This window comes from Aspergillus vadensis (assembly GCF_003184925.1).
Source record: "Aspergillus vadensis CBS 113365 unplaced genomic scaffold BO88scaffold_2, whole genome shotgun sequence".
In the NCBI taxonomy this organism is placed as follows: Eukaryota; Fungi; Ascomycota; class Eurotiomycetes; order Eurotiales; family Aspergillaceae; genus Aspergillus; species Aspergillus vadensis.
The window spans coordinates 774,112-791,786 of record NW_020292040.1 but is presented as its reverse complement, the minus strand read 5'-3'; the positions used below and the strand labels follow the sequence as shown (position 1 = coordinate 791,786).

Sequence of the window (17,675 nt, the reverse complement as noted above, 5' to 3'; positions counted from 1 at the left end):
TGGGTTGGGGTAGGTGGGATGATGTCATTCTCGTACTCATTCTTATGCTACTCGGGGTGTTGCGTTTGTTTTACATTTTTCTGTGATGGCGAGTTATGATGGCTAGCTTGCATGGTTATTTTCGGTTTGTGGTGGTTGGAGGGTGATTTATTTGGCTGTATTTGGAGGTATATATTTGGTTTGTAGTTGGGTTGGGTTGGTGGGTGAGTATTGTATGTGAGGCTAGGGAGGACATACTTTCAGCAATGTGACTTCTAGTAATGATTCATGTCAGTTATTACTTGGGTTGTATTATAACAGAACTAACTGAAGAATGGATTTGGTTTATTCTAGTGTTTTCAGTTTCTGTTCTCTTGAGTAGATGAGCTCGCTGTCGGTATAGTTGAGTGTTCAGGATAGACATAGATTACAGGCATTTACAAATCAACACATCATAGGACCAAACTACCCTTCTATTCTGTACTCTTTCTTGTCTATTATATCCTATCCATCTGCCCTATTCATACACTCCCTGTCCTACATATCTCCAGTCTACTCTATATCTGGTCCACTGTTCCCGCCATGCCCAATCGGGTCAATCCCAATCGGGTTTACGGCCGAGCCCATTTGCAGGGCGGTGGACAGCGACCAGAGCAGAGCTTGGATAACTCAATTGACCGTGAATCTTTCTCCCTCCATCATGCTCTCTTTCCATCCTAATCCCATGGCCTTCATATCCAGTTCAGTGATCCTGTGATGCGACTAGTATAACACAACCCCTTCCATTACTCTCAACCCCACCGTGTGGGTGACCACAAACGGCGAATCCCAATCTAGATCTTTCCCCGACCGACCGGATAAGCCAGACACAGCTTGGTGACGTTAATCCGTCCGATTCGACCCTTGCTGTCTGTCGCTTATCAATTGCCGTCCATACTACCACCGCTACAAACTTATCAACCTAAAGAAAAAGCAGTATATCAGCCATGACCCCTGCCAGAGGGCGTGGTCCAAGCCAAAGGAGTCCTCATGTCCTGGTGAGCATCCATTACCCCCCTGCCTGCCTCCCCCCTCACTCCGGCGCAATCTATACCAGAAATTAAACTAACCACGCCCATCATCATCCAGGTGACCGACTCCCGAGACCAACAAACCACCCAACCCCGTCGTCGCCGCTCCCCCGCAACCCGTTTCATCACTGTCGACAATGTCCTCCAATACACCTCCGACGTCCCCTCCATGCAGCAGCGCCATCCACCCCAAGGCGGCGTTAGGGCGCGGCCGCGCTCCCGTCTCGCTTCCGCCGCGGGCGGCTTAATCGGTGCTGGCGGAGCGGGCTCCTCCACCGGAGGAAGCAGTGCGGTCAGCACAGCAGCGACCATGAAGCGACTTGCAGCGCAGCCGCGACTGCCTCCCCGTACGACCAAGGTCAGCGAGAAGCTGGTGCTTCTGCCGGAGGCCGGGGATGAATTGCGCGAGGAAGAGGAAGGAGAAGAGGAAGATGAGGAGACTGTGGACGAGGAGTTCGTGCAGAAGATCGCAAAGGATAAGAATCTCGATCCGGATTCGGTGAGGCAGACGTTACTGGCACAGAAGAAGCTCGATGGGGATTTCGGCGTCGATAATGAGATCGCGCCGTTGTTGGCGGAGGAGGAGTTGATGAAGAGGAGGAAGGTCGCTCCGGAGAAGGCGAAGAGCTATGCGGAGAGGTTGCCTAAAGCACGGCGCGCGGAGAAGTTGGCCAGAGTGACGGCGTATTGTACGGCGCAGGCTTATAAGATGAGCTCGTTGGCGTCGTTTGTGAAGGAGAGGCATGGCGGGAAGACGAAGCTCTATGATGATTGTCTGTATACAGCGTATCATTTGCCGTTGTTGCCTGGGCATGAAGGGTATAGGCTGAGGAGTAGCCCGGTGCTGAAGAAGCCGGGTGGCAAGTCGCTGCTTGATGAGGAGATTGAGCGGAATGAGTTGCGAGATCATCATGAGGACTATATGCCGGAGGCGGAGGAGCATTCGGTGTTTGGGGGCCGTCATGAACATGGTCCGCACCCACATGAATCGCATCAAGCTGGTGAGGAGGATCATGCTGGTTCTGGTTCGAGGGAACAGTTTGGTCAAGGTACGAGCCATAGCCAGCCGGGTCCGACTGCCGGCTCAACGGCGTCGTCGAGACTATCATATAATGTGGCGGAGATGTTTGTCTTCAGCTACGGAGTTGTCGTGTTTTGGAATTTCACCGAGAAGCAAGAGAAGGATCTGCTGGCTGATTTGGCGTTTGCGACGTCGTCCGCAACGGGATCACCTATCCCACTGGCTACCATGCCATTGCAAGAGGAGGATTTTGAAACAGAGGAGTTCCATTTCGAATACTCGACCGAGATCAAACGCCCGCGTGTCTACAACGACATGATCACTCTGCGCAGTGGCGACCACATGATCAAGCTGGCTATCAGTCATGGCATCGCCCAAAGTACCAAGCTCTGCTTCTTTGAGGAAGTTATGGCTCGCCAGATGGCCGAGGCCAAGGACGTCCCTCGCCGACTCGCCATGACCGGCAACCTAGGAATGAAGCGAGACGAAGTATTCCGGATCCTGGGCAGTCTGTTCAAGAGTCGTGTGGAAGTGAACCTCTGTAAGTGACACCTTCAAACAATAAGCTGGATAATTTCTAATTTCTACAGCATCCAATATGCTCGACGTCCCAAACTTCTTCTGGGAAAGCGAGCCTACTCTCTACCCACTCTACATCGCCGTTCGCGAATACCTCGAGATCAAGCCCCGAATCCAAGTCCTCAACGAACGCTGCCGTGTCTTCCTCGACCTGGCTGAAATTCTCTCCGATTCGATCGCCGACAACAGAACCTCGCGTATGCCATCCCCTATCATGACATTCAGCACACAAGCTAACATGCACAGACCAAACTTGGATCATCATCGTCCTCATCATCATCTCCATCCTCGTCACCACCTTCGAAGTCTTCCTCCGCTTCGGCCTCCTCTCCGCCCGCGAGAACGGCGCATCCTCAACAATCACTACCATCCTCTCCCGAGCCCTCGGACATACTTCACCCGCACCCGTATGCTCATGTCCAGCCCCTGCTGTTCCCGGAGTTCCAGCAGGCATGGGAGCATTGAATACCACCGGCTTGCCGTATTGATTATACCATACCCTACATACTTAATACTCTCACACACCTTTCTCACCACACATTACAATCACATTCACAATAGCAAGCCGCATCATACCAACCATACTCCATCCCTTTACTGTCTGTCCCATACGGCAACTCGTAAGCATACGCAATCCACATACTCATTTCCTACTTCCACTTTCAAGCGATGTTATCCCTTCAGTCATTCAATCAAGTCAGACTAGCTAAAAGAGACCGGATATATCCCCTTCACTGTACCTATTACACTCACTCTAATCAATCAATCAACTACCAACCACCAGGCCACACAAATAGTCTAATCAAATCTACTCTACTCTACAATAAGCCCCCCAAATACACATCTATCCATCCATAAACATCCAAGCTCTCACCAACTCATTGAGATACTATAAAAATTTGGCGGTGTTGCGTGGCAGTATTCTGCCCCAACCTCAGGCAGAGATATCTCCACCTATCTCACTTGGTGCCTAAGGCCAGAAATAAAAAAAAATATATTTACCCGCCTAAGGCATCTATGAGCTCATAGCTAGCTAGCTTGCGAGCCGAGGCGAGGCAGGAAGAGGAGGTAGGTAGGTACGTCATCATCGGGAAGAACCTTGCTAGTGGGTGTTTCAGGTAAAATGAGCAGCTCTAGCCTAGCTAGCTCTTGAAATGAGGACACGGAAGTTGGGTAGTAAAGTTATTCATGTCAATCAGGTGAGAGTATGGAAGGTGGTACCGAGGAATTTTTTTCTTTTTTTTTTTTCCCCTGGTGGATTATCCATGCAGTGAGTGAGTGCATCTCCACAGCAGCGATCGATCGATGTACATTTAGTAGTGTAAGTAGTATACTATGGTAGTAGTGGTTAAGTCTATCATACATGACAAGGAACAGGTTCATCTACACCTGGGTAATAAATAAAAAGGGTAAGAGGCCGTTAAGGGATTATCACACAAAGGAAAATAAGGAAACAACGAATAGAACACGATGATGCGGGGGGTACAAGAGGAAAAAAGAATAGGTATAGAACATATGCACAGATGATGATGATGATGATGATGGAATAATAAGCATAAACCAGACCAAGACCCCGAATTCCCAAACCCCATTTCGACCGAGCCATGACACCTTTTCCACCTCTCTATATTTTATGCTTCGTCCTGGTGGTCGTATCGCACATTAGACACAAAAGGAATAACAGAATGGAACAGAGCGGACAACTCGGATCCTGCGCACGCGACAAATCAGCTAGCCCGGACTCCTTCCAGCGCTGGTGACCCACACTGGGAAATGCAAAGATGACGGTATATCAAATATCCAAAAGATGTATGCCATGATGTAGAACACGAGGAATGAACAATGCTGGAACAGACCGATATAACAAAGGAAATAAACAGAAATCAACAAAGGAAATATCTTATATCCGCCTAGCATCTTCAGAGGATACTAGACGTTATGCTCAATGGCGTAGGAGAACAACAACTCTCCATTAGCGGCCCTGCCGTCTGCTGGAGAGTATAGTCCACTACCCATATTTAGACCGGAGTCGACCAGGCGCTCTCCATCTTGTGCTTCAGATCATAGCCATCCGGTTCAGTGCTCGTGGGCCGCCGAATGGTCGAGTTGGGGAAGTACATGTGAGGGGGCATGGCGCTCGGATATGCGGGCCCGCTAGTTTCAGGATAGAAGTCGGTTGCCGAGCCAGGCGACGGGATGCTGGCATGCGAAGGGGAAGGCCAACCGAGGCTGGTCATGTGCGGGCTTCCGCTAACGCTATTGGGCCGGTGGTCGTTGTTGGCGGGCGGCTCAAGAGGCTGCGGAGGACCGTATCCAGACGGATGGGAAGTCATCGAGGGACGGGGGTGCGGAGCGCTACCATAACTGGACAACGATGGGGACGTGGCGGTCGGGGAAGCCCGGGGACTGGCCTGCGTAAAACCGCCGCGAACATGGGGCGGGATCGATCCGTTCGGCATGTAGTAGTCGGAGCGAGGCATGTTCAACGGGGGAAGGTCGCCAGCTGGGGAAATAGGGTGGTGTGCCGGAGAGGGAGTGGAATGGACAGAGCCGTGGTCGGAGAACATATCACCAGGCATTCTCGCTCTCTCCTTGTTTTGCCTCAGATTGGCCTCGGTTTCCGCAGCAGCTTCCTCGATTGTGCCCGTGTGGTGGTTCTGGTGGCGTGTCAAGGTAGTGCGGCGAGTGAATGTCTTCTGGCAGTTCGCGTAGGGGCACTTGTAGGGACGCTTCCCAGAATGGATTCTGCGGTGCCGCGCCAAAGAGGACGAATCACTGAAAGGCTACAAGTCGGTTAGTCCTGCTCGAAAACCAGCCGAAAAGCATGTACATACCTTGCCGCATCTCTCGCACATATGAGGCTTCTCTCCAGTGTGGACTCGGGAGTGCACGGTCAGAGCTGAACGTTGGATGAATTGTTTGCCACAGCCGGGCCAGTCACAAGCATGAGGCCTGATACCGGAATGAATACGTTCTATGCAAATTAGTTGACTGCTCCCCTACGGGTTCATGAAGAATGCTTACCGTGCCTTGCAAGGTCACTGCGGCGGGCGAATCCTTTACCGCAAGTACCACAGTGGAAAGTTTTGGGAGGAGGATCCGGCCTCCCTTGAGGGGCACCGGCGTTCGGTATTTGAGCACCACCGGCATAGGCTCCAGGAACAAAAGGATTCTGCAATAGGGGCAGCCCCGGCCCCGGGTGTGCCTGGTGCGCATAGCGCATCTCATGGGCCATGTTGGGCACCTGGCTGAGCGGACCATGAGGAGGATATGCAAGGACAGCTTGATCACCAGCGTCGGAGACACCAGGTTCCGACTTCATTTTCGGCGATGACGTGTCGAGCCCAGGATTCGGTACCAAATGCTGATGATCAAATTGTCCGTCTGCGGCAACCATGGCGGCAGAACCTTTTCTATTCAAAATAGTTGTGATGTCCATGACCCGACCCCGCGAAGAGCTGAGGGACGGTGGTCAAGGACGGTCGAAGGATGTCACGGTAGCCCGTCTGACGCGTAGCCGCAGAATGACTCCACGGCGCTGATCGAAGGCTGTTGAGTGGCTGAGACAGGTGTCGAGTTAGCTTCACTGGTAAAGCGCAATAAAAAACAATTGTGATACCGACAAACAGCGCGGCCGTGGCTTGCATATGGGAGTAACCACTCCCAACAATCAGGCAACACGCTGGCAGAAAGACCGCGACTGCTCCACCAACTCCAGACCGGACACGGTCGAAAGCAAACAGACGTCATGGACAGATGACTTGCCGGGATAAACGGAAATAAATAACTGTAGAACTCACCTTGCTTTGCGCTACCGGTAGATCAAGGACTGTCTGTCCTGACGAGTAGTGACGTGGGCGAAGATGACCGGGATCACGGCTTTCTCGTAATCAAGAATGTGAGGACAAGGGCGAGTTGTCAACCCAGACTGTGCAGTAGGATCACGGCTGGGCAGCGAATGATGGTTTCACCGGGTGCCCAGACACTGACTGGCGAGTTTTGGCTTCTAGGAACAGAATCCGAGGTGTAGAGAGAACGGGCGCTTCTTCACGAATCGGAATGTCCGCAGTTGTCTTGTAACAGTAGATTCGGAACCGACCCAGCAAAGACCAAGATCCTAGTTCTGACCTCCACGGATAGCTGCAGCGAAACTTGTCCAGCAGTAATCGAAAGGAAGTGGCTTGAAATCACCGGTGTAAACTCGACAAATCTCGGATCGGTCGATGGAACACGCGAGACTTGTAATCACCAAAGTGTCGCTACGGCTTGCACGCGAATATGCGACAAGGTCCGGATTCACTTGGAGTATGTATGCGATCGCAGGAAGTGAATGTGCGCGCCGTCGAAGTGTTTCAGCGGGAAATCCCAGGAGAAAAGCTCAGCTTCTCCAGAGAGGGGTAAACGGGCAGGACGTGAATGATTCGGACTCAAACAGTGGTCTTATGGATGAGATCTGAACGGAGGCACAATAGAGGATTAGTAAACTGCGCGCAAACCGAAAGAATCAAGTGAGGGAAAGTCGCCTTGTGCGCAGCCTGTCCAGTGTCTCAAATTCCTTTTTCTTTTCCCACCAAAACAGGTGGTGTGAAAAATCTCCAGTCCGAGCCCGCTCAATGGACAGCATTGCGCGCAGGTTCAAAAACCAGGAAATGCGACAAAGAAGACGCTGGTTTGCATAGAGACGTGACCTGCAGGCGCTCATATCCATCCACATGCAGCGAGGGAAGGCAGTCATCATTGACTGGGGGGAAAATCGGAGGAGAGGGGGAAGGGAAACCAAGCAGCCGCGGGGGGAGCTGCGGTGTGGAAAGCGCCAAAGCAGCCAAGAAAGAGGTACTTACAGAGACCAAGGAAAGAAATGACAGCTTTCAGGTGAAACGCGGTCAAGATGGACACGGTCTGGGAAGACCCAAAGTGTTGTTGTTATGTTGCGCGCGGAAGGAGGGGATCGACGGAAAGAAAATGGGGGGTTCCGAAGAGTTAAAACAGCCAGCAATGGGGAGGAAGAAGAAGAAGACGAGGCCTGTTCGACGGAGCTTCTCGGGGTTATTCTGACGGGAGAAGCAATAGTAAGGTGAGAGGGGAGGGAAATTCCTCGAGAACCACACGGCCGTGGCGAACCGATGCAAGAGGCGGAAAAGCAAATGCACCCAGCAGGATGACGGGGAAAGTCTGTCTGTCTCTGTGCGTGTGTGCTGTGGGAAAAATAAAAGGGAAAAGCAAGGAGGGTTGACAGGGAGGTAGACAGGAAAGGATGAGGAATTAAAGAAAAAAAAGTCAAAAAGGAATTATAAAAAACAAAAATAAAGAGGTAAGTTTTGACTTCTTCTTTCTTGGTACAAACCAGCAGAGAGAAAAAAACCAAATTAGATGAAGGGGAGGGAATTTGTAAGGTGAGAGAGGTGAGTGATGGGGAAAAGAATCAGTGAATAATTAATGGAAGAATAATCTCTGGATGCTGATGGTAGGTATGGATGGGGATTGTTTTTGGTCGGTAAAACAGGAACAGTAATAGGTAGAGTCAGAGGAGTAAGTGAGTAAAATAAAATCAGGATAAAATAATAATAATAATAATCATAAATACTCAAATCAATCCAGCAATTAATCAATCAATCAATCAATCAATCAACCGGGGGGATTCGGGGGCTGCAGGTGAATATTAATGGGCGAAAAGCAGCCCAACAGCAGGTGGCTGCTCGTTTTCTTATAGATCCAGTTAAAATAACTTCTTCTACTCCTTCTAGTGTGATCCAAGGTCTCCATACGGTGTGCGTGCCTCACCCGTTCGTCTTATTAGTGAGGATTGGATGTGCTCCTCTCTTCTCCTTCCGACCATCACCACTTGGTCTGGCAGGTAAGTTAAAATTAAATGTTATTATAATTAGTATAGCTGGAGGACCTTCCTTTTCCTTTTCCAACAGTAGTGGCGGTAAAATAAAATCAGAAAAAAAAAAAAATAGAATAATAAATACCAAAATACTAAAATAACTAAAATAATAATATTAATCTTATTATTATTATTATAATTTCACTGACGACTTCTTCTTGACTAGTTCAGTCCCAGACTTACTACCTAGTTACTACTGACTACTTCCTGCTACTAGACTAACTGCACTACGCTTTAGTTCACGGAGGCTACCACGACTCTAAGTACCACTACAGCTTCGCACGTTTCCACCACAGGCCCCAAGTGGCTCCAGTGAACTCAACTCGCCCGAAGAAGCTGGCGGCACCAGAAGGTCACCGTCAGCGCTCGGCTCCACAACGTGGCTTTCCCCGTCTCTCCCTGGCCGTGCGAGAATCGCTCCTGCTGGGTGGGTATCGGCGGGTTGATGCCGATCTGAATGAATCAGGACAATATTATTCTTTTTCTGGTGTCGCGGGCCAGGCGATTACCTTCCATTGCTTCCATCCTCCCAGTCACACTTCCTCGGGACATGCTGTGAAGGATACGTGATGGAAGAAGAACAAGGAATCGCATCCGATAACAACGGTTTTTTTAGCCGCCTTACTCGGAGGAACACGCGATAACCAGAGAACATCCCACGGGTCACATTCTGCGCTAAATGAGTGAGGAGGAGGGGTGTGTGTGATATAACGTAAACTGGTACAAGGCAGAAAGAGAGGAACAAGGTCCCCGATCGTGGCTGGTAACTGGGCCAGGAGTCTGACCACGGATATTGCATCACTGTTCGGAAGCTACTCCTGCACCTACCCCAGGAGTTTCCCTTTTCTCAAGGGGCCTCTATCTGCCCCTGGTGCGCCCATCGAGAGGGGAAAAGGAAGAGCACGGAGGATAAGCCGAAACCAAAGGAAGGACAAAGACAAATGAGAAAAAAGAAAGCAGGAGAGGAAATAGGAAACCAGGTGATCAGATCGGACTGGCTGCACGCTTCAAAGTATCGTGCGACAATGCGAAAAACTCTCCAGCGCCGGCTCCGATCAGGCATCAACCATCACCCTATGGCGTGGCTTTGCTCCAATTTCGCCCTCCCAAAAGTCCCAGTCAGGGCAAGAACATCCTTCAGCTTCTTTACACAAGCTCGCCAACAGGAAGCCTTGTTCGGGACGAAACCGAAAATGCAAATGCGAATTAAAAAAAATGGGTGGCTCTTATTTGTTGTCAGCCTTTCCCTTGGACGAAATTTCAAGGCGAAGCGATCGCTAATCTCGCTTTAGAGTACTAGAGTAACTACTTCACCTACTACAGAAGACTAAATTCAGATTGACCAGCCGCGAAGAGGCATCGCGGACTAACCCCAGGCGATTCGGCTGTTCAACGGAAGATGTGATTTGCCCCTTTCGGATGAGGGTCTCAGCATGGCCTGTGATTACCGAAAGAACAACGGTGGGAAAGCTAATTTCCTTCTAGAAAGGTTCGAATGATGGGGAATCGGGCGTGGTCCAGGACCTCCTAGAGGAGCTTTGAACGCACTATTACATAGTGCTTCAACCCGTCCCTCCACGCAGGCCCCCCCTCTCTCCTCTTGTCTCCTGTGTCTCCTCTTCCCTCCCATCCGGCTGCAGGGACAGGTCTGCCTCGTCCTGCCGGATGCTTCCTTCCCCATTCCACTCACCGATCTGCATGTCACGTTGGACCACATGCTGACTGGTGCAGCGAATGTGTAGAGAGCAAAGGACACACCAACCAAGAAGGGGCTAATTCTGAAGCGCAAAAAAAAAGCAGGGTTTGATGATACGGAGGGCGGTAATGGGCCGTGGAGTCTTTTCCCGCCCGGTTCCTACAAGAAATGCCCTAGTCCTGCGACTAGTCGCCTAGTCTTGCTAGTCTACGGACCTGACGGAGGAGGCTGCGACGAAGAGTCCACCCGTGCTGCCTCTGGGCTTCAGTCAGGGCTTCCCTCCTTTCTTTCCTTTCCCACCCCTCTTGGTATTTTTCCCTTGTCAACTTTTTTTTCTTCCCCTGCTTGCTTTTTCCTATTCGGTTGTGACCTTGTTGGTCTCCCTTGCAGAAGACTGACCCCACTGCTACACACACTAACGGACTCGTACATCGTATGGATCCTTCGTGTGAACCAGTCATGATGGCTGCCAAGCCCACTTCGGGCTTCCGGCGACCTTCTAGAAAGAGCTCGGAAGGGCAATGGAAGGCTTCTAAAGCGTCTTTTTTCCCCTCTTCTCTCCCCTTCTGTCTCCCCATGTGCCATTGCGGCTGCGTCACCCACCTTGGGCCGATGGTGGCCCTTGTCTCTCCCTCCTGGCGCTCGTGTCACATCCCTGAGTGGAAGATCCCACGACAACGCACAACGGACTTGGACATAGCCGGCGCTCCGACAGCCAACAGAATAATACAGCAATCCCCAAAGAAAAATAAAAGATACCTGATAGCTGCAGACTACTTAGCGAACCCCGGAATTGACTTTCTTGGTGGTCAGTGTGATTTTCTAATGATTAGGCGACCAGAAGAACAGGACAGCTATGCGCTCCGTCCTATCTGACCATCGGCATCGTCATCATTGCCCGGAATCCCTGCAGGTGTCCGTGTTGGTCGCGGATCCGTGTTGAATGATTCTCTCTCGGCCCCACGGCTAGGCTCTCTCCCGAACGTTGGCCTTGGGGACTAGGTAGTGCGAATTAGATAGAGTAGTACTCCGTAGTGTCTCGTTCTTAGACACAATACGGAGTACTATGCCTTGGGGATGGCTTGACTTGGCCCACGTAAATTCAGGGGCGCTCGGGGGTCCGAGGAGAAGTGTGGCTAGAGCGGACGATGATGACGTCCTAACCAGCTGCCCGCCTGCATCACCTCCCTGAGTAATACTTAATAAGAGGAGGGACCATCATATGCGGGACATACGATTGGACCGACGGGCTAGGCTTAATTGCGAGTGGCCGCGTTGGAGTTTCAGTTGTCGGAGAGGACGGGCCCTAGTTGCGAGAGATACGTTGCCTAAAGCAGAATAGGGGAGAGTTCCACAGGTGGTGTGGTCTGGTTCACGCCGCATGAATTAAGTGCGTGCAAGAAAGACGGTTCGACTAAGCCCGTCCGTCAGATTGATGAGGGACGAAGGATGGATGGATGGATGCATCGCCATCGGATGATGCAGTAGCAGATGCTCTAGCGCCAGATTGCCTCTTTTCTGGAAGCTTGCCTATGCAGGACAATCACACATCGTCAGCCCTCGGGGTCAACGCGCAGATGCATGGGGAGGATTTAAGTTTCTTGAATCCCATTGTCTTTTTTTTTGTCGCCACTGTTTCTCTTTTACCCTACTAGTGTGTTTACTATGTAGTTTGAGGAGCTGCAGCTGCAGTACGACCATTGTCGTCACAGCCGAACTCGACCTTTTCTTCCGTCTTCCATCGGATAGGGGAAGAGAGAAGGCAGAACAAGAAGAACTTGGTACTTACGGAGAGCATCCGATTACCAACCACCACTTTCACCTTCTTAGCACGAAAACATCCATCCCAACTCGGTATATAACGCGTATTACTTTACTCCGTCAGTCACACACACATACAGCTCACTCACTACCGTACTACACCGCATCACCATCATCATCACCGCATTCTTCGTATCCTTGATTCCCCCGACACTACTACTACGGAGTACTAACCACCAATATGGAGCTACTCCATACAAACTAGGAGTTTTTTTCTCCATACCATAGCAGTCATAGTGGCAACCACCATGCCCCATTTTCCACCTTCCCCCCTTCCCTCCCCTTCTCTAGCCGGTTCCATTTCCTGATCGACAACCCCAAGAATCAATCCCGCCCAGAAAGCAAGACAGACAGACAGACAACTCAGTCTTAACTCTACGCAGATAGTGCACGCTCATCATGATCTTCACCGGCATCATGAAAACGAGTCCCGACCCGAGACTAAACTGACTAGTCTGTTAGGGTAAGGGAGTAACAGAGTAGTGCTTAATATTTAAACTATGCTATGATATAGCTTTAACCGCACCGGGTAAGTCGAGAGTAGTTGTATCTACTATCTACACAGGAGGGAAAAGGGCGGCTGGTCTTTAGTATTTCTCTTTCGTAATGAAGTACTACTCACCATGCCATACAACTATCCCATGGATAGTCATTTATTATTCATCTAGCTAGGTATCAATTTCTCACTGTGCAGTTAGGGAGACATACCACAAAACCAGGAGAAACGAAAATTAAGGGATAGAGAGACGAGACGAGACGAGACAAGACAAAACAAGAGGGAAAGAAAATAAGATGACCAACCATCTAAGTCCATCCCATTCCCTCCCTCCAAACTGGAGCAACAAGAAAAAACCTCCATTGAAAATCAGCACCCATCCAGCTACGGAGTAAGTACTCAGTACTAGACTACGTACGGCACAGAAAGGAAAAGGAAAAGGAAAAGGAAAAGGAAAATTGGCCCAGGCCGCCGGCCCCATAACCCTGACTAGCAACAACCACGTACTAAGTAACCAACTAACAAATTAGGTAGACTCCGTAAACGTCGAGAACCCGACAGGTAAGTAAGTATGGATAGAGTATGCTTCCAGAAGACACGTAGAACAACTCCCTTAAGTGGGGAATGAAATTAGTTTACTGTAGTTAGTTGGCTGGAATCGTGGTTGATGGTTCACCGACGGAGTTTTATTCTGTGTTTGGAGATTTGTGGATTCCCCGTTTGTTTGTTCGTGACGGGGAGAAAAAGGAAAAGGAAAAGGAAGAAAGAAAGAATGTGAGGGAATATTCTATTAGCAATAAGTTTTGCTGTGCTGTGTATATTGAGGTGCCACATTTCTCTTTTTTATTTTTTTTTCGGGTTTTTTTAATTCTCTCAGTTGGAGAAAGCAGTACGCGGTGGATGTTGTACTGGTACCTTATGGGAGGTACAGTTAGTGTATTATGGTAAGCCATCGTAGGCAAACAGTAGAAACTCCCTCAGTAGTGGTAGCCTAATCGCCTCAATTGTGCGCGATAGATACAATATGAGGATGGGCAATGCAGCACGCCACGATGCACGGAAACCAGCCGAGGATGTATTCCACACATAAAATCTTGTATCTGATCAAGAGAGTTGATCTATCACATTGATGCGATCAATCTTGCGAGCAAACAGCAAACAGCCTTCAGGAACTTTGAATGTGAGTAGTAAGCAGTACCTGCCTGGAAGGATGGCAGACAGACCAAACAAACACTCAGCCTTGGCATGTTTGTTCCCCCGAACAACATCCGCATCCGCAATATCGCAACTTCGGCTTCAATTCTGCCAGACCAGTCGCTGCAGCTAGTCCAGCTATATTAATCTGCCATTGACGATGCGCGGCGCGTCCAACGCATTCCTCTAGGTATATACCCGTATACTCCATGCAAATATAACCAATCTCAACTAACACAACCCACCAGTCCACCCTACCACCCACAATACACCACACCTCAAACCTCCGAACAGACCAACCTACAAACACTCACATCCAACACACAAATACAACCTCCAAAATGCTCCGCCCAACCTCAACCTCAACCACCACCCTCCTCCGCACCCTCCGCGCCCTCACCACCTCCACAACAACCACCGCAACCCCCAAACGACACCACTCCTCCGTCTCCGCCAACGAACTCTCGCACTTCTCCTCCCTCGCCACATCATGGTGGGATCCGCAAGGTCCCTCACGCGTCCTCCACCTCATGAACCCCGTCCGCCACGACTTCATCGCCTCCTGCCTCGCCGAATCAACCCCGATAAGCAGCACGACGCCATCCTCACCCATGGACCCCACCAACACCCACAACAGGAACAACCTCCGATACCTCGATATCGGGTGCGGAGGGGGCATCTTCGCCGAGTCACTAGCACGCACAATCATCCCAGCTACACCTGCATCAGAAGGCACTAGTACTCTAACCCGCACCCGCGCCGCCAGCATAACAGCCCTAGACCCCAGCCCAACGCTGATCAAGATCGCACGGGACCACGCGCGTCTCGACCCCTCGGTGCAAGCGCACCTGGATAGCGGGCGGTTCAAGTACGTGAACGCATCGCTGGAGGAGTTCATCCCCACATTACAGCCCGAGGAGAGAAGATTCGACATCGTGACTCTCTTCGAAGTACTCGAGCATATCGATAATATCCCCGGGTCGATCACACCGCAGAGTTTCCTGTCGAATTGCTTGTCTATGGTGAAGCCGGGCGGATGGCTGATTGGGTCGACGATCGCGAGGACGTTCCCGTCGTGGTTGGTGAATCAGGTGGTGGCGGAGGCGCCGTGGCCGATTGGCGTGGTGCCGAGGGGGACGCATGAGTGGAAGAAGTTTGTGAATCCTGGGGAGTTGGAGGGGTGGGTGCAGGAGGGGTTGATGAGGGGGGTGGATGGGAGGGCTGTGAGGGGGGGTAGTGAGGCTTTGGAGGGGGCTAGGTGGAGGTGTGAAGGCGTGGTGTATTTTCCTGGGTTGGGGTGGAAGTTGGTGAAGGGGTCGGAGAGTTGGGGGAATTATTTTTGGGCTGTTAGGAAGGGGGAGTGATCTTACTACGTAGTGAGTGGTAAGTTGTTGGTGAGGAGGGATTGTATATTACTAGGTGGGTGGTGTACGATATGTATCTATAGATGCAGTGTCTAAGATCTACTGTCATAGCATTAGATAGGTGTTTCATTGCATTAGGTTCTTTCTTGCATTAATGCTGTTATACTAACGTAGTGAGATACGTGGATTGTGTCGTAACAATAGACCTGCTGTATAGCGGTATGTCCATCCATCGAACCGGCGAGCCTAGGACAAACCCCCCCCCCTTCTTCCGATCACTTCTTCCTCCCCTTCCCCTTCTTCTTCGGTTTCTCCGGTTCAGGAACACTGACCGTCCCCTGCACCACATCGTCGCCCTGATCCTGCAGTCGCGCCGACCCGCTAATGAAGAAAGTGAGATCCCGGTTCTGTTCCGTCAAATCCGCATTCGCAAGCTTCAGACTCTCCACCTCGGACTTCAGAAGCTCAACCCGTTCAATGAGATTCTCATTCATCGTCTTCTCTTCTCGCCACTCTTTCTCCATCTTGCGCGTCATCGTCTCGAACTTCTCCGCGCGCTTCTCGGCCCGCGCCTTATCGCGCTCCAGCCCGGGGATGATCTCGCTAGTCAGGGTGTCATATTGCGCCTGTAGACTCTTCAAACTGGCGGTGGCTTTCTCGACTGCGTCCTGCGCGGAAGAGGCAGCGGCACTGGCTTGAGATGCTTTGTCCACGGCACGCTCGACTACCTCTTCGAAGTAAGCCCGTTGGCTTTCAAGTTGGCTAGTAAGTAGATGGGTATATTCCACGCTCATGTTCTCCAGCTTCTCCCGCGGAACAGCGTCCGTCCAGTCGGGTGGGTCGAGCGCGCTGTTGTCGGCTGCTGGAAGTTCCACGAGCTTACCGTCGGTTTTGCTTTGGATGATGCGGTGCACGTAGGCATCGCCGACATAGTCCCACACGCGCTGCGTAGAGAGATCCATTGCAAAAGCATGCGCCGTTTCCTTGTAGTGCGCGAATGCATGTGCGCCGTCATAGCGTCCACAGCCGACGTTTCCGCAAATGAGGCATATCCAGAGGTTTAAATCCGAGTGGCACACGCTGCACTCGGCTGGTTCATCATCATATAACGCGGCTTGGCTGTTCCGTCGGATATCGTCTTGTGTGTATCGGCATACGGGGCAGCCACTTCCTTTCCACTTCTGTAGACATGTGCAGTGAAAGACATGCTGACATATAATAGTCAGCAAGCCAGTGGTCTCATCCATACGCTCCAGACACACGGGACATGTTGGCAATTCGATAAGCGCAGGGGTAGGAGGCGCCAGCGGCCTGGTAGAGAGAGTAGCGGAAGGTATGGAGCTTGACTGCGTGGTCGAAATAGGCGTCGTCCGCACAGGGCTCGTTGTAGCGTGTGGAGAAAGAAGGCCACTCTGTGATCCAGATAGCGCGCCCGGCTCAACGGCTTGTATTTCGACGGTCTTTACGAAGACGACATGACAGGTTTCGGGCTGAAGCAAGGGCGCGTTAGCATCGCAGCCGTGGATCTGCATCAAGCAATGCATGATGCACTTACCTCCATGCTGTTGAACACCTTTCCATTCCAGTCCTTCTGCCACTCCTTGGCCTTCTTCCCGTTGCGGAACTTCATCAAAACCATATACCGGTTCGCCCGAGCAGTCTTGATCATGCGGAAATGATTGACATCGTTCATGGTCGATTCACCCACGAATCCCAAAAAGTCGGATGGCGACATATATGAAGGGACGGCTAGGATACATAGCGTCGTGCATTCCTCATCTGACATATGCTCTTCTGCGCGGGGGGGCCTACTGCTGCCGCCCACTTCATCGTACGGTGTCCTCGCCGCAGCCGCGGAACCTTTCAAGTAAGAGGGGTAGTCCTCTTCTGTCAGGTACGGCGTCTCCTGAGCATCTCGGTATAAATGCACGATTCCCCAAACACTGTCCGAAGTGCTCTGGTCCAGCGGTATGTATTTGCCTTTGGTGCGTAGTCCTCCCAAGATATCCGTGCCGATCCCGGTCGCGATGGGGTTATCCTTTGCGTCCTTCCAGCCCGTCCGCTTCGCAGCACTGGTGTCCTGCTCTGATGGAATCATATCAATGCACTCGATGGATACTTTATCAAGCCTGAGATCTCTCTCGATATCGGATGCGCTTGTGGACGAAGTCGTGTAGAGGTGAGGGGTACGGGGGTCTGGGACGTTGATAGTAGAGTCCGAGCCGTGGGTTTCGGCGGGATTGTTGGGCGAGGGGCGTGGGTGTTTCGCATGCACTTGATGACGAGAGGATCGATGTGCCCACGGTGAGTGTCGGGGGCGCTTCTGGAACGGGAGTAGAGCTTCGCATGCGGAGTCGAAGGATAGCGACGTCGAGTGTTTGTCCACGCCTGGGTATGTGCCGTGGAGGTCAGAGTGCGGGCGAGCAAATAATTCGATCGCAATGTGGTAGAAGTAGGAGGGCATCACGACTGATGCTCACATCTCCAGCGTGTTACAAGTCTGCAATTGCTCTCTCAGGTCGATTTCATGAATGGAAGCTACTTTCCTGTCCCACGCCGCCTTGGGAC

At 51.2% G+C, this 17,675-nt stretch overlaps 4 protein-coding genes across 4 annotated transcripts; 2 read left to right on the top strand and 2 right to left on the bottom strand.

Annotated features, from left to right (window-relative positions):
* The first annotated feature begins 680 nt into the window (after nt 1-680).
* Nucleotides 681-3,455, top strand: BO88DRAFT_401080 (RMD1 family protein). The gene is made up of 4 exons (XM_025705745.1): nt 681-1,016; nt 1,108-2,611; nt 2,661-2,846; nt 2,896-3,455. Exons 1-4 carry the CDS (start codon nt 966-968, stop codon nt 3,135-3,137), a joined length of 1,983 nt encoding a protein of 660 aa, XP_025567248.1. The 5' UTR covers nt 681-965; the 3' UTR covers nt 3,138-3,455.
* Nucleotides 3,456-4,454: 999 nt separating this feature from the next.
* BO88DRAFT_96995 (putative C2H2 finger domain protein) lies at nt 4,455-6,444 on the bottom strand. Its single transcript, XM_025713293.1, has 3 exons — nt 5,674-6,444; nt 5,484-5,623; nt 4,455-5,432 (listed from the first exon to the last, which is right to left on the bottom strand). The coding sequence occupies exons 1-3, from the start codon at nt 6,086-6,088 to the stop codon at nt 4,668-4,670; spliced, it is 1,320 nt and encodes a 439-aa protein (XP_025567247.1). The 5' UTR covers nt 6,089-6,444; the 3' UTR covers nt 4,455-4,667.
* Nucleotides 6,445-13,832: 7,388 nt separating this feature from the next.
* BO88DRAFT_379902 (3-demethylubiquinone-9 3-methyltransferase) lies at nt 13,833-15,107 on the top strand (the record flags this gene model as incomplete). The annotated part of the gene is made up of 2 exons (XM_025704504.1): nt 13,833-13,933; nt 13,992-15,107. Exon 2 carries the CDS (start codon nt 14,085-14,087, stop codon nt 15,105-15,107), a length of 1,023 nt encoding a protein of 340 aa, XP_025567246.1. The 5' UTR covers nt 13,833-13,933; nt 13,992-14,084.
* A 34-nt stretch (nt 15,108-15,141) lies between these two features.
* BO88DRAFT_401077 (putative RING and UBP finger domain protein) lies at nt 15,142-17,631 on the bottom strand. Its single transcript, XM_025705744.1, has 2 exons — nt 16,663-17,631; nt 15,142-16,597 (listed from the first exon to the last, which is right to left on the bottom strand). Exons 1-2 carry the CDS (start codon nt 17,569-17,571, stop codon nt 15,383-15,385), a joined length of 2,124 nt encoding a protein of 707 aa, XP_025567245.1. The 5' UTR covers nt 17,572-17,631; the 3' UTR covers nt 15,142-15,382.
* Nucleotides 17,632-17,675: the final 44 nt, after the last annotated feature.